The 13,521-nt window shown below is 52.2% G+C and overlaps 5 protein-coding genes across 5 annotated transcripts; 1 reads left to right on the top strand and 4 right to left on the bottom strand.

Moving 5' to 3' along the window:
• Positions 1-1,567: 1,567 nt before the first annotated feature.
• BO80DRAFT_425959 (peroxisomal copper amine oxidase) lies at positions 1,568-4,073 on the bottom strand. Its single transcript, XM_025719646.1, has 3 exons — positions 3,385-4,073; positions 2,080-3,330; positions 1,568-2,021 (listed from the first exon to the last, which is right to left on the bottom strand). Exons 1-3 carry the CDS (start codon positions 3,836-3,838, stop codon positions 1,672-1,674), a joined length of 2,055 nt encoding a protein of 684 aa, XP_025574506.1. The 5' UTR covers positions 3,839-4,073; the 3' UTR covers positions 1,568-1,671.
• A 999-nt stretch (positions 4,074-5,072) lies between these two features.
• Positions 5,073-6,633, bottom strand: BO80DRAFT_357560 (CCR4-NOT core DEDD family RNase subunit POP2; the record flags this gene model as incomplete). Its single annotated transcript, XM_025715842.1, has 2 exons — positions 5,073-6,053; positions 6,145-6,633. The coding sequence occupies 2 exons, from the start codon at positions 6,631-6,633 to the stop codon at positions 5,073-5,075; spliced, it is 1,470 nt and encodes a 489-aa protein (XP_025574505.1).
• A 296-nt stretch (positions 6,634-6,929) lies between these two features.
• On the top strand, positions 6,930-7,659 carry BO80DRAFT_425957 (NADH dehydrogenase [ubiquinone] 1 beta subcomplex subunit 3). The gene is made up of 2 exons (XM_025719645.1): positions 6,930-7,116; positions 7,174-7,659. The coding sequence occupies exons 1-2, from the start codon at positions 7,022-7,024 to the stop codon at positions 7,331-7,333; spliced, it is 255 nt and encodes an 84-aa protein (XP_025574504.1). The 5' UTR covers positions 6,930-7,021; the 3' UTR covers positions 7,334-7,659.
• Positions 7,565-9,507, bottom strand: BO80DRAFT_109276 (WD40 repeat domain-containing protein). Its single transcript, XM_025713397.1, has one exon. The coding sequence runs from the start codon at positions 9,316-9,318 to the stop codon at positions 7,762-7,764; it is 1,557 nt and encodes a 518-aa protein (XP_025574503.1). The 5' UTR covers positions 9,319-9,507; the 3' UTR covers positions 7,565-7,761.
• A 1-nt stretch (position 9,508) lies between these two features.
• BO80DRAFT_109269 (acyl--CoA ligase) lies at positions 9,509-11,957 on the bottom strand. The gene is made up of 6 exons (XM_025713396.1): positions 11,486-11,957; positions 11,049-11,429; positions 10,716-10,991; positions 10,491-10,653; positions 10,121-10,443; positions 9,509-10,065 (listed from the first exon to the last, which is right to left on the bottom strand). Exons 1-6 carry the CDS (start codon positions 11,759-11,761, stop codon positions 9,736-9,738), a joined length of 1,749 nt encoding a protein of 582 aa, XP_025574502.1. The 5' UTR covers positions 11,762-11,957; the 3' UTR covers positions 9,509-9,735.
• Positions 11,958-13,521: the final 1,564 nt, after the last annotated feature.

Below are 13,521 nucleotides of genomic sequence, written 5' to 3'. Positions count from 1 at the left end.
GCCTGGTAGCTCCATATTGTCGAGAGCCTTTAGGTCCAGGTATTTGACAGGATCAATACATCCGCAACGGACGGACATCGATACACGATGTCAATTTTCAATCAACGATATCATCTCCGAGTAGACCTGATCGAGTTGCTCTAGGCGGGATAGGCGAAACTGCATGAAGGGACTCCTTCTGTCATCCACTATTTATTTGCCATGGATAATGTAACCATCGATGGTTGTTGGAATCCAGGATTTAGCTCATGGTGCTTGGTATCGCCAGGGATGTTGAAGTTGACGATACGACTCGGTGCTTGAGACAAGTCGCTCGAGGTATCATAGCACGATTTCTGGCTGTTTGGAGCCAGAAAGGATTATGGCACGATGCAGAGAGCATGTCGGTGCTTCATGTTCTTATGAAGATGTCGTCGAGAATCGTTTATCCTCACCGCTTCTCCGAAGGATGGGCGGGACGTCGAAGATGGTTGATTGTTGAGCGCAGGGGCGCTAACATTAACAGTGATGACCATCTAAAGTATAAAGGTAATAAGGTCAGTTCTGTTGGAAGAAGAGAGAAAATATTCTTACACATAGCCCAGTTATTCATAGTGGCCTTGATTATATACATAATCAAGGCAAATGCCAAGCGAGCTGTATGCTGCAAATGGCGTGCAACGGATTCAAGCCAGTCCAGCAGTAGGATCTGATCCGGCATACTGTAGGTAGAAGTGAAAAGACCGAAGTCGAATACTGTATATAAGAAAGTACTATTACGAGATCTTTAAAGTGATAGAAGAAAGCTTATGGAAGAAGGTCGTCTGAGTATATGCCAGCTTCATATCGATGAAGCACAAAGGTGGTAGCCATGATAGGAGGAAGGTAAGAGAGGCCTGAAGAGGAGGAGTGTTAGAACTGAGTGAGAGGAAAGCGAGAGGCGAGAAGGTAGAGAGGACGCTTTTATAATTGTTTAGATCAGCTGATTTAGACTATTAACGCACATTAGTGTGATGCGGCTGGTGAAGACCCGCTTTCATCAGGCTGTACGTGCATAGATATTGCGAAGCGTGAAGATGCAGATCTGAATTCACGTTGTTCTGTATGCTTCTAGAATTGTGCGAAGCCTATCGGAATTCCCAGTAAGAGATGGAAGAGGCCAGTGAGGCACAGACAAAAACCGATATATCAAGCAGCCGGGAAGAGGGAATGAAGGTAAAAGTGAAAAATCGAGCCTACACGGCAGATAGTCGCTACAAGTAGAGGTTGCGAAGTCTTGTCATAATTCTTCCAGTGAACGTGAATTTGACACGGAGTGCGTTAATATACTGAGCTTTAACTGTCTGCTTCTTGGCCCTTTGTTGGAAGGCTTCAAGTGATTGACCGGTGGTCTTGGGGATTACGTGGGCAGTTAGTACCAATATGAAAGCGTGCCGTTAAGCTCGGAAAAGGTCTTCCCGTATTGGATGAATGAGCACATATCAGATAGGCTAGTGTGGCTGTCTTATAGTTTGTTAGGAAGGCCAATAGAGGGCCGACAAGTCAATATCTACATAGCTTTACATCCAAGGATCTACCACACTCTGTTCTGCAATGACTTCAGTATTGGAAAGCTAACCGACATGGTATTTAAACAAAAAGACATCATGATAATCATTCAAGACCCCCAAGACAGGTAAAATAGAAAAGAAATTAGACCAGAACGCTAGAGCCATCGCTCTTCTTGCAAGAAGAGCACGATCCAGCGCCAGCTGCTACCTGAGATGGCGTCCGAGCAAAGCTGGGAGGAACGTCCAAGGCAGGGTTCCGAGCGAAGAAATGTCTGGGACGGAGAAGCAGAGTCATTGGCTCTGCAGGCATGATAGGATAGTCCTCAGGGGCAGGGAAGTGCGTCAAGCCGAACGTGTGCCATAGAACAACGTCCGTGTTGTCGATGGAGGAATTCGCACCAGCCGCTTCAATCCAAGCCGGCAGACCCTGGGAAGGCTCACCCGACGTCTGTGGTACGTGGCGTCCAGCAGGGTGAATCTGGTCATCGGAGTCTTGGAAGAGTTAGTTGATTCACAAACAGAACGTCACTGTATACGGATAAGAACTCACATTTAGTGACATGCACGGCATGTCTTGCGAAGCCAGCCCGCTTCCAGACCAAGCTACCTTCCTTGGGAAGCAAGGGGGGAACTTCACGGCTGACTAGCTTGTAGCAGACAGGCTTCTTACTGTAGGGGTGCAGCTTGTTGGTGTTGGCGATTTCCCAGGTTCTTCCAGTGTTGCCGTCATAGTCGGACATCGCTTCCAGAGGGGTGGTAAACTTGGTTTTCTTTGCGTAGAATGCGTTTCCGTACTTGTTTTCGGCGCTTCCGACCTCTCCCTCGCCACGAGTCGCATCGACTTGGAAAATGGTGTTGTTGGGTCCGTCGACATTGGCGTCCACACGCAGACAGAACAAGTGCTGGTGGTTGTGTGCGTTGACGCCAGGGTAGACTTCCGTACCCCAGCCCTTGGTGTCCTCGCCCGGGTTCATAGCATAGGTGTTTAGGATGCCAGTCAGCTTGATGTCAAGCTGGATCGTACCATCCTGGTGGAAGATCCAGTAGACACAGTACTCGTAGTTGGCGGCAGTGAAAATGTGGGAAATGACCAACTTCCGAGCACGAGTCACAACCACAGACTCGTCACGGAAGTCAGTGTGCTTGAAGAGAATGCCCGCATCTTCTTCGTGAATACATATGGCATTCTTGACAATTGTACTGGCGCCTGCACGGTTGACAAAAGCGGCATCCATGTAGTGGATAGCGCCCTTGCAGTCACAGCCAAGAGACAGGCTGTTGGTCATGTAGCCACCACCGTACTCGCCCAAGTCGAAAGCGTGCTTGCGCTGGTGAGGATGCTCCGGGTTTCCGTACGGAACGACCATCTCTGCGAGCGAGAGACGGTAGAAAATAGGACGAACATTGCCGTTATCGTTGAAAGTGATATTGTTCAAGACGATACCTTCGCGGTAGTTGAAACCAACGTGAATGTTCCACTTCTGCCAGTCGATAGAGCGTCCATTGACACTGAAAGAAACACCCTCAGGCTGAGTGATATGGATGGGCTTCACATCTGTCCTGTAACCGCCTTCCTTCTCAATCGACGCGGGGTGGTAGTTGTTGGGAGGAGCCTTGCTGATTGGCCTCCGTACCGGGGGAATATCGATGTGGATAACCTGCTTCGTTTCTGCGTTGAAAATGGGACAGAAGTCCAAAGGATATGTGTATTGGGAATCGTCGATATGCGGACGGTAGTACATGAGCGCCTGCTGTAGACGAACGTCTGTACCGAAACGCTCATCGTAGCCAATTGTCCAAGCTGCGATTGATTAGCACTGTCCAAATCAAGCCAAACCGTAGCACAACAACTTACGATCGCAGTAAACCTTGTCCATATCCTCCTTGGGGATGCCGATGATCTCGCACTGTTCAATGACCTTGGGGTCTTTGCGAACAATGGACTCGACCTCCTGCAAGTCCTCCATGGTGATCAAGGGCTGAACGCCAGGTGTGTGCTCCCATCTCACGATCTTCTTCTCATCGAGATTGACAACTCCATCATAGACTTTGCCACCAGGTGCAATAGCAACAACGTCGGCCGCGCGCGTCGGGCGAGGGACCTTCTGAGGATTTTCCAGCCATGCCATCATCTCTGCCTTGCGGGGCTCATAGAGAGTGACCGCATTGAAGTTGACCTTGCCATATTCCTTGCGGATAAGGGCGACAGCGGTATCGATCTCCACGGTTGAGAGGGGATCTAGAGGATGGGGAGGAGGCGATGTAGCCTTGACCTGGTGGGTCAGCTGCTGAAGGCGCTCGAGAACCATGATGGGAGGAGCGGTGTATGAAGGGTGGGTGTCTAAGGCTCGTGTTCTCTCGGTGTGATAAAGGTATCGGCTGTGGTATATGTTTCCGAGTGAGGAAAATGAACCGGCGACTTGGCCGGGTTGGGTAGGACGAGAGTTCCAGAGAGACAAGAAGAAAAGTGATGTTACCACCCTGACTGTGAAACAATGGCTGGGGATGGAGGACAGACGCTTTATAAAGGAACGCGAGGATGGCTGCACGAGCGCATGATTGTACAGAAGCAGCTCTCCAGCTGCACGAGCGATAAGATACGCCCGATAAGACGCCCGGATTCCTTGCCCCAAAGCGGTCTAGAGTAGTTGACGTCCCCGCCGGGACTCAAAGCGGTAATGGAAACCCTGTCGGGTCCCTAGATCGAGTAGTCCCCGCCCTGACACCCCCCCGGACTCGCTCACTTGACCCGAGCGCTGGCCTGGAAGGGCCGATGTAGGCGTCGGATGTGGTTCCCTATCAAGAGCCCCGGAGGGGTCTTGTCGCCTTCCGATTAGAACCTCGGTGCATTGATTTGCAGGCTCATCGCGGACGGGGTAATACAACGCGATCTGGATCAGTCGTGCCCGGGAATCATGAGCCAGGCCAGCCAAGTGGGGCAGGTTAGCAAATGGTGTTTGATAATGCTAACCAACGCGTCTATCGTATAGATCAAGTAAATCCAACCGGCTCTGCCTACGTGTAAAAGATAAGATCGGAGTGGCAGGCTCCGGACGCTCAAAGAAATAATGCTTGATGTAGATCACATTCCAGCCAGAGATGAACACCATACACCCGTTGCAAACACCCACCCCCAAAGCAATACGAAGGCATTTCAGGCGATGAACTCCATGAACGGACCGAGAATTAACAACAAGACAATGCACCAAGAAAACACAACCGATGCCACATGCTATTTACATCCATCACATCGTATAGATTCCTTGCCTTCCCCACCGAAAGCAACATGAGTAAAAGAAACAACCAGAACCGCCGGCTAAGGTTCAATGAGGAAGATAGACCATGAATCCGGGCACCCCCCCGAAGCTGTGCATTGGGTTGCCAGATCCCGCAGGTCAAGGGAGCAGGGGCCTATACAAGCAGGAAGAGAAGAGTCAGGGTAAATGTAAATAAAAGTACGCAATATCACGAACACCCCGAACCTGATCTAACACCAATGGTAAAAAAGGGATGAGTACCAACAGCCAGACAAGCCGACGAGCCTCATGACTTGGCAAGCTGGAATTGACCCAGGACGCCCCCAGTGGCACCGGGAGTCATTGTATGGGGTGTTTGGCTGCCACCAATGTGTCCAGCGTTGGGGGTGCTCGGCGTGCCGGTAGCCGAGTAGATTGTGGCGCCATTGAGGTTGGGGGTTTGATGTGGTTGCATGTGGTACAGCAAAGACGGCATATGCCCATTCAAGCCCCAGATCTGTCCAGAGTACTTCGACTCATCAATGCTGCCATTGAAGACAAGCTGACGCATTTTCCAGTAGATCTCGCCGGTCACGAGTGAGTCCGATCCCGCCTGATGAGCGATGCCAACGCGCTTGACACCGAGCTCATCGGCAATGTCTTGAAGTCCCGACTTCTGTCCAAGATTAGTGAGAATCTGAGCAGCGGCCGGCGTTAACGGAGAGTCGTTTACAGCCTGGTTGCGTCCAGCATGTTTCATCAGGTATTTGATGTCATACAGCGACGGGAAAAAGATTTTGAGAAGTTTGTGAAATTCCTCTTCGTTCTCGGGAAGGGGTTTGCAAAGCATGATCTTCATCAGGTATCCGAAGTCATAGCCGGAGTGGAACGATACCCAGTGGACGTCTTCCAACAGAACGAGCCCCGAGCTGATCAGCAGAGCACCGAACTCAAACGGGTCGATACCGTTCTTCTCGTGCATGGAGAAATCGATACCCGCCTTGGCAAGCATAGCCGTCGACTCCTGCGCATACATATCTTCCTCCAAAGAAAACCGGAAATTGAATTGCCATGTGCAGGGAGCCGGAACCAGGCTGTTTCCAAGAGGTTGTCCATTCGCATCCGTAGCATTGGGCGGGGGTACCTCGCCTTCGTTGGAGAAGAGTGTAATACCAAGCTGGATCATTTTCAGGAGGTCGACGTTACACCGGAGAGTTTGATAGTGGTAATCTGCTTTGTTCGTAAACGATCCCATGGGGCGTGCGACGATGCCGGGGAACTCGGTGTCCTAACCATTGTTAGCGTTATTCATTCCTCCCCAGCATAAGCAGGCATCCAGCTTAGCTCTCCAGCTTCACCATGGGCTAGCTCGATCTTACCATGCTGATATAAGGGTACTTCTCGACGAACTGTCGGAGGATAGCCATCTCTTGAGCCAGGTTGTGGCTCCATACGTCACGTATCCGTGTCTTCACTGCACCAGCTTTTGTCTCCAGCGCCAACCGACCATCGTGAGCCTGATGTAATTGCTGTTGCTGCATCTGCGCTCCTCGTGCGAAGCCCATCTGGGCGGCATGGCTGGCGAGCCCGGTCCCGCCTCCATCCCCGGCACCCCCGAACCCTGCGACGGACATGCCGTTTGCGATGCCGGTGCCGGACAACGTAAAAGGATTGATATTAGTGTTCGGGTTCCCGGCTGCAAACCCGGGGTGGCCACCTATGGAGGGAGGCGGGAGAGCTGTGTTGGCCGACTGAGCATGGGCCGGGTGGTGTTGGGCTTGCTGTTGTTGTTGGAGATGGGCTTGTTGGAGGTGGGTATAGGAAGCGTTTAGGCCAGTAGGCCCGTATCTGCCGACAGGAGGGGGCATAGCGTAGGCAGCGAAGCTGATAAGCCGTCACGCATCTGAAACTGGGATGAAAGATGGAGAAAGCGGAGGGAGGGGGGAGTGGGATTCGGTCGGCTCTTTTCGCGCTGGGCTCTGGGACGGACGGGCTCATCCTCGCCGCGAAGAAGGCGGACAGCTGCGGTTGCTTGATTCGGCCTAGCGCGCCAAGCCCCCAGTCCTCGCTCCCTCGTTTCCCGTACAGCTTCAACTTCCTCTCGTTCCCGCCTGTCCACATCCTCGCGCTTTCTCCCCGCTTGCCCGTCCATTGTCTATCCGGACCCTGCGGATCTCGGAGTCAATACTCTCACTGCTCGACCCGCCATTCCACTCATCCCCGACTCACCCCTTATCCGTCGCCAATCCGCTCACCATGGCTCCCCACCCCACCGGATTTGACATCAACGAATTCAAGAGGGCCGCCCACCCCCGGTCGTCTTGGGCCAAGAAGGACCCCTGGGCTCGCTAGTACGACTTCCGCCGCTGCCGGACTCACAATTGCGCATGTACTAACCGTTTCATCAGTGAGACTTGGAGATACACCGGTCCCTTCAGCCGCTTCAACCGCTTCAAGCGCATCTTCCCTGGCTTCGGCATTGCCAGTGTTGCGTTCGCCGGCTACTGCACCTACGAGCACTTCTTCCTGAAGGATGACCACCACCACCATGGCGAGGGCCACCACTAAGTCACGATCGGGGGATACGGGTAGCAGGCGCGGAGTAGCAGGAAGCTGATATACGGTGGAAAAGTTGAAGGATACCCCGGATTGCCTAGACTGATGGCATCCGTACGTGCTAGAAGGGTCACAACATGTGGTGTATGGGCCGGGAAGGCTTGTTTCGATCGAGATAGATCATGAATGACCCCCGCTCTCTACAGACGGCGCTTGGGTTGTTTCATTTGTCGGGTGTACATAGTAACTGTTATTTATCACAAGTGCATGCTTTGTTTAACAAGCCAGGTGCGATTATTGGTTTTTGCGCTTAGGATTCTTTTAGGATTACTAATGGGGTGGTAAGACTGTCCAGTAATTGGAAACAAACATGATCATCAGATTCACATAATAAGTCGGACTTTGCATCTATACAGGTATTTTGTCTATTCATCAAACATTTACTCCTCAAATACCAGGGAGATACCGTCATCACCGGCAGTAACAACCCTCTTGCCATCCGAGCTCTGGACAAAGGCCATGATACCACCGGATTGCTCTCCCTCGGAGTTCTCGATAAGACCCAGGTGACCCTTCCATTCCTTCAACAGACCCTGGGCAGCAGCGGCAGTTCCTCCACGTGCATCCCAGCGTCTAACAATGCCATCCATACCCACGGAGGTGAGCAGCCACGGTTGGCCTTGGCCGGCAGTGGCAGACGCAAGCGGGCTGGGACGAGGCAAGGGGTTGGCGGGCGCACGGCTCTGCAAGAACTCGAGCTTGACCACTGCTCCCTCGTGGGCCTCTTTGATGTGGCGGCGGACGGCAAAGCGATGAGCAGTGTCAAAGAGCGCGATCGAGCCGTCCACGGAGCCAGCCGCAAGAAGGTTCATGGGAGCGGAAGAGAAAGACAGAGTCTCAACACCGTCACCCTGGGCCTGAAGAGAGGCGAGGAGAGTGCCTGCAGCAGAGGCACTCGTCTGCGAAGGAGCTCCCCGGCCCTTCGCCTTAGAACCCGCAGCACCGCCGGAGGGCGCCAGACGGGGAAGACCAACCACCTTGATGTGGCCTTCAGCACCACCAACAGCAGCAATGGTGCCAGACGGGGCGATGGCGACAGAGTACAGTCCTCCCTCAACAGCAAAGCGCTGGTCATCTGCGGTCAGACCGACGACGGCGCTAGTACCAGCGGAGTAGGCGATGCCAGCAGCAGAAGCGGCGCCAAAGACATCGTAAACGTAGAAGCTGCCATCCTCCGAAACAGTCGCCAAAAGCTTTCCGTCGGGGGTCCAGGCACCGGCAGTGCAAGATCCGGTGTGCTGGAAGAACGACTGAATGATGGAGATGGGCTCCGCAGAGTCCTTGTGGTCGATACGGAACACCCATGCACTGCCATCGTTGGCTCCCAGAGCAATGACATTGCTCTTTTCCTCATCACCCTTCTCAGAAGGGCAGACAGCGACCCAGTTGATCTCCTCCACTTCCTGGACCTCCGCGAGATATTGCCATGCGAGCCCGGTTCCCTGCGGAGTGGTATCGCGCCAAGCACGCAGCTTGCCGTCCATTCCTGCCGTAATAACATACTCGCCCTTGGGCTCTGTAAATGCGACTCCATTCACAGTGTCTGAGTGGCCGTCCAGCTTCAGGAGGGGCTTCAGGGAGTCGCGCTCCCGCCTCGGTTGCGGATCCGATTCGTAGCTCTGGGGAAGGAGAGGGCGCTCATTGTTCGGTGTCGAATCGAAGAGATAAGCGGTGTCGTCACCGGAACCAGTAATAACGATGGAGTTGTGAACCGGATGCTGAGCAATGCAAAAGACGGAGTCCGTGTGGCTATCGAAGTGGGCGGCAGAGTCGTTCTCCAAGGTGATTTCTTGTTCTTCGTAAGTCATAGGCTGATCATCGTCTTCGGGGTCGGACTCCATAGGATGGTCCTCATCGCGGTTGAAGACCTCCTCTGCTTCATCGGCTTCAATGTAAGCGTCCTCGTCGGCGCGGGGAGGATCTTGAGAGGATGACATGATGTATTTGGAGCGGGTTTTGTGAGAGCTGCGGGGATTGCGCAGAAGGGGGAAATTGATGTCTAGGAAGTTGAAAGGGAAGCGACAGTTGTACGGTAAGCTCCCAAATCCCTGATTTAATATTCAAGCAAATGTGCAGGGAGGACAACAGGGCGCAGTCCGAGAATGACTTTTTTTCTTTGCTGATCAATCTTCCCGATCAACCCCCGCTTAGAAATTCGATTCTTCCCCGCGGCGGGTGCAAACACAGCAAACAGTCATGCCGCTTGCATCCCGCCGATCGAGTAGCCATTCATGAACTCTCTATAGTACACTCATATTGTTATCGTATCTATGAATTCGCCATGCGTATATCTGAATCATAAATCGTGATGGAACAAATGCCTTGTGCATGACTTAATCCACCAGACTGACCGTCTACAGCTTCGAGCCGGCCTGTCTCCTTGCTTCCTTCTCTTGGTCTCGAAGCAGCCGGCGCAGGATCTTGCCGCTGGGGCTCTTGGGAACAACGTCAATGAACCGAACCCCACCCTTGAGCCACTTATGCCGGGCTTTGTGGTCTGAGACGTGCTTCTTGATCGACTCAATAATCTCCTCGTCATTGCCGCTAGCAGAAGGAGACTTGACGACGATGGCTTTGGGGATTTCTCCGGCTGCTTCATCCGGAATGGCGATGACGGCACAATCAGCCACAGCTGGGTGTGTGAGAAGGTGTGCCTCCAGTTCAGCTGGAGCTACCTGCAATCCCTAATGATTTGACTATTAGCTCGAGACTTAAATCAAGGGACCCTAGTGGGCATACTTTGACTTTGATGAGCTCCTTGATACGGTCAACAATGAAGACATGTTCCGTGTTCTTTGGGCTCAGGCGGACCACGGCTTCATCACCGGTTCTCATCCACCCGTTTTCGAACGTCTCCTTGTTCGCCTTTTCGTTGTTTAGGTATCCGAGAACGACACTTGGGCTGCGGACTACCAGTTCACCCGGCGTGTCATAGCTTGTGATCTCCTTTCCCTCGGGAGTGACAATACGCATTTCAACACCAGCAAGGAGACAGCCTGACGACCCGAGGAATATGTCAGTGGGATGAGTCGAGCACACCACAGTGGAAGTCTCAGTCAGGCCTGAAGACAGTCAGTATGAATCGTATAATATTCAAATGAGTGCTTACCGTATCCTTGTCGAAGAATGACGTTTGGATACAGCTTCTGAAACTCCGCCGCTGTTTCCATACCTAGGGGCGCGGCGCCGGTAAAGAGTGTGCTGATCGAGCTAAGGTCGTATTTGGAGCATGTTTCATGGTTCCGAAGCATGTTAATAATAATTGGAGGAACCTAAAGATCCGTCAGTGAGTCTGTCATAATGGCGTCTTCATGCGGAGTGAGGGGTTACTGACCAGAAACAAACCCGAGATCTTGAAATTTTGGATCGACGCCAAATACGAGTTCAAGTCAAACTTGGGCAACACAACAGCTTGATCGCCTCTGTATGGACTCGCATGGCAGATGACTACTAGGCAATAGATATGGCTTTGGGGAAGCAGACACAGCGATACCTCAGTGTGGTTGGACTGGCTTCCCGGAACCTTGAGGGACTCGCGCCAAGAAGCCTCGAATTCCCCAATCTGGAGCACATTTGCGATTACATTGCGATGAGAGATCATGACACCTTTCTGGAGTGAAATGGTTAGGCAAAATCTCCGGTTTCTCTCTGAAATGCTTTGACTTACCGGTAAGCCCGATGTTCCACTGGAATAGCATAGGAATGCAGTGCGACGGCCACCCTCTCCGGCGCCCCAGTTCAACTTCTCCAATTTCGGAAGCGCCTTACCCTCTTCGATGAATTGTGAGACGGTCTTGTATTGTGCCGGGGCCTTAATTCCGGGTGTGAGTTGTGGTGGGACTTCTAACAAGTATATACGCTCCTTTGGCAACCCAACCAGGGACGCGGCCTCGAGGGCGGTCTTCAGTAGGGGGAGACAGGTGAATAGTGCTTTGGCCTTGGAATCGAGCAGCTGATGTCTCAGCTCAGCTGCCGAGTAGGATGCGTTCGCTGGGGTCACAAGTCCGCCCAGCTGATGGACGGCCCATGATAGAGGTAGGGTATCGATCTAGGCAGAAAAACGATGAGCTGGGTCCGAGTATCGATTGCACAAGGGAGACTCACTGTGTTCAAGCTAAAAATCGCAAGGGTCTTATCCCATTCGGTCCCCGTGTTAGGCCTCCAGTTGAGTTCCTTGGCCAAGGCGCGAGAGAGATAATCGACGCGGTCCACCACTTCCAAAGACGAGTAGCTTTTCCCGGTGATACCGCAGGTGAAAGGATCTTTTGAATACCCCAGGGGATTACGCCCGTGAAGATCCGTCAACATGAATTCGCTCAGCGGAATATTGTCCGGGATTGGCGGCAGGGTGCCTGCCGATTTCGCAGGAAGGAAAACCATATTGTAGTCGGTGTGCGAGGGTTTCAGCTATCTACAGATATTCCCAGGCTTCACGGTGATATCGCGCGGAAAAAACACGGGCAAGAGATGAGAAAAAGAAATGATGGGGGGTGGGATCCGCGGGGGCAGCTATATAAGTAGCCGGCCCAGCCGCCCTTGCGATGTGCGGGGAAAGCTTCCATTATTCTGGAATGAGCCGAGGCTGTACTCCAGACCGGTACATCTTAGGTGTAATTCCGATCGCTGGAGGTGCGCTTGGCTTGCATTATAAACAGTCTCGAACCTGTCAATAAACCTCAAACTTGATAATCCTCTAAAAAGAACTCGCCAGCTAATTGACAACAGGCACAGTGAGAATTTCTTCTGGGATTGTGCAACGAAACGCCCCTTACCTACCACTCGGACAAGTAATAACCGAGGGCCGACTGGGGGCGACTAACGTCGACGCCCCAGAAATAGGACGGGGCGATCGGCAGCCCCATTAATGCCAAGCGCGGTGGCTAATGCTCCCAACGCTGCATGGTATTCCAACAAGGTTCTATATTTCATCCCTGCATTTGCCAAAAAGAAGTCAATTCCGGTAGAGATGCCGTACCGAGTATTATCTCGGGAGAATGACATCAATCATGCGGGTGCGGAAATCGTGGAGTGGCCAGTAGCTACCACCCTGTCTTAAAATCCCGAGACGGGCACCCCCACACTGGTTGCGGATCGGCATCATCGGCCTTCACCCGGCGCAAAGATGGTAACACTGCAGCACAGGACATTCATTCCCCGCTATCGCATCGTCGGGTCAAGAATGTGCCAGTGAATCCGTAATCAAGATCTTTAGTATCAGAACAAAGGACCTTCTCGATATCATTCAATGGTCGAGGGGTAAACGGCCAGTTATATATCTCGTCAAGGCCAAGCCAGACCTAATACCACCTGTGGAAGTCGAATCATCTACCTGCTAAGATATCACTACCACCGCAAGAAAGCCATCGCAAATCATCAAAGAAATAAACACATATTCATACCTTAGAAGAAAAAACGATGGATCCCTGCGCAAACTGCAATTCGCAAACCCATCAAACCTCCGAATGCCCCATTCCGCGCTGCTGGACATGCTATAAACTCGCGCATACGGCGCGGACTTGTCCCGAGCAGATCTGTCGGAGATGTTATCATCGAGGGCATGATGCGAGGGATTGCCCTGAGACTGAGAAGAAGAGAGATACGGAGACGTCTGAGGTAAGATAACTGATAAGTTGTTTGGCTTGCGGGGTGGAGAGTTTATGCTGACTGGGTGGGTGCAGGGGAAGTGATTTATTGGCTTGGGTTTATTTGGCGTGAATCGGGGAGTGGGACTTGAGTTTGGGGTCAGTGGGGAAGGAGCATTTGCCATGAGGGGGGGTTTTGGTTTGTATGGGATGTTTTATGGGGGTTACAAGGCGTGAAAGGAGGGGTCAGGAAGGTGGGTTGTTATCACATATCGGCTTGATGCGGGATCGTCATTAGTTGATTTGGCTCAATCAATTGGCTCCAATGAGCTTCATAAGTCAAGGTCTTTTTTAGTACCTAGTTGAGAACCCTTGATAAGCAGACTGACACAGCGATTTGCAGCATCCCGACAGACAACTTGTATATAGCTGCAAGGCACAGTCTTTGCCTGCATGGATCTAAGAGCTCAGGGGTGCGAGGATCGTCTTGCTAGGAGAGATGATGGGGACAATTGCTGAAAGAGGAAGGTATGTAATGATGGAGGAAGGGATGATACC

Source organism: Aspergillus ibericus (assembly GCF_003184845.1).
Source record: "Aspergillus ibericus CBS 121593 unplaced genomic scaffold BO80scaffold_24, whole genome shotgun sequence".
In the NCBI taxonomy this organism is placed as follows: domain Eukaryota; kingdom Fungi; phylum Ascomycota; class Eurotiomycetes; order Eurotiales; family Aspergillaceae; genus Aspergillus; species Aspergillus ibericus.
The sequence above is the reverse complement of the archived record's forward strand: the minus strand, read 5'-3'. Positions and strand labels throughout refer to the sequence as shown.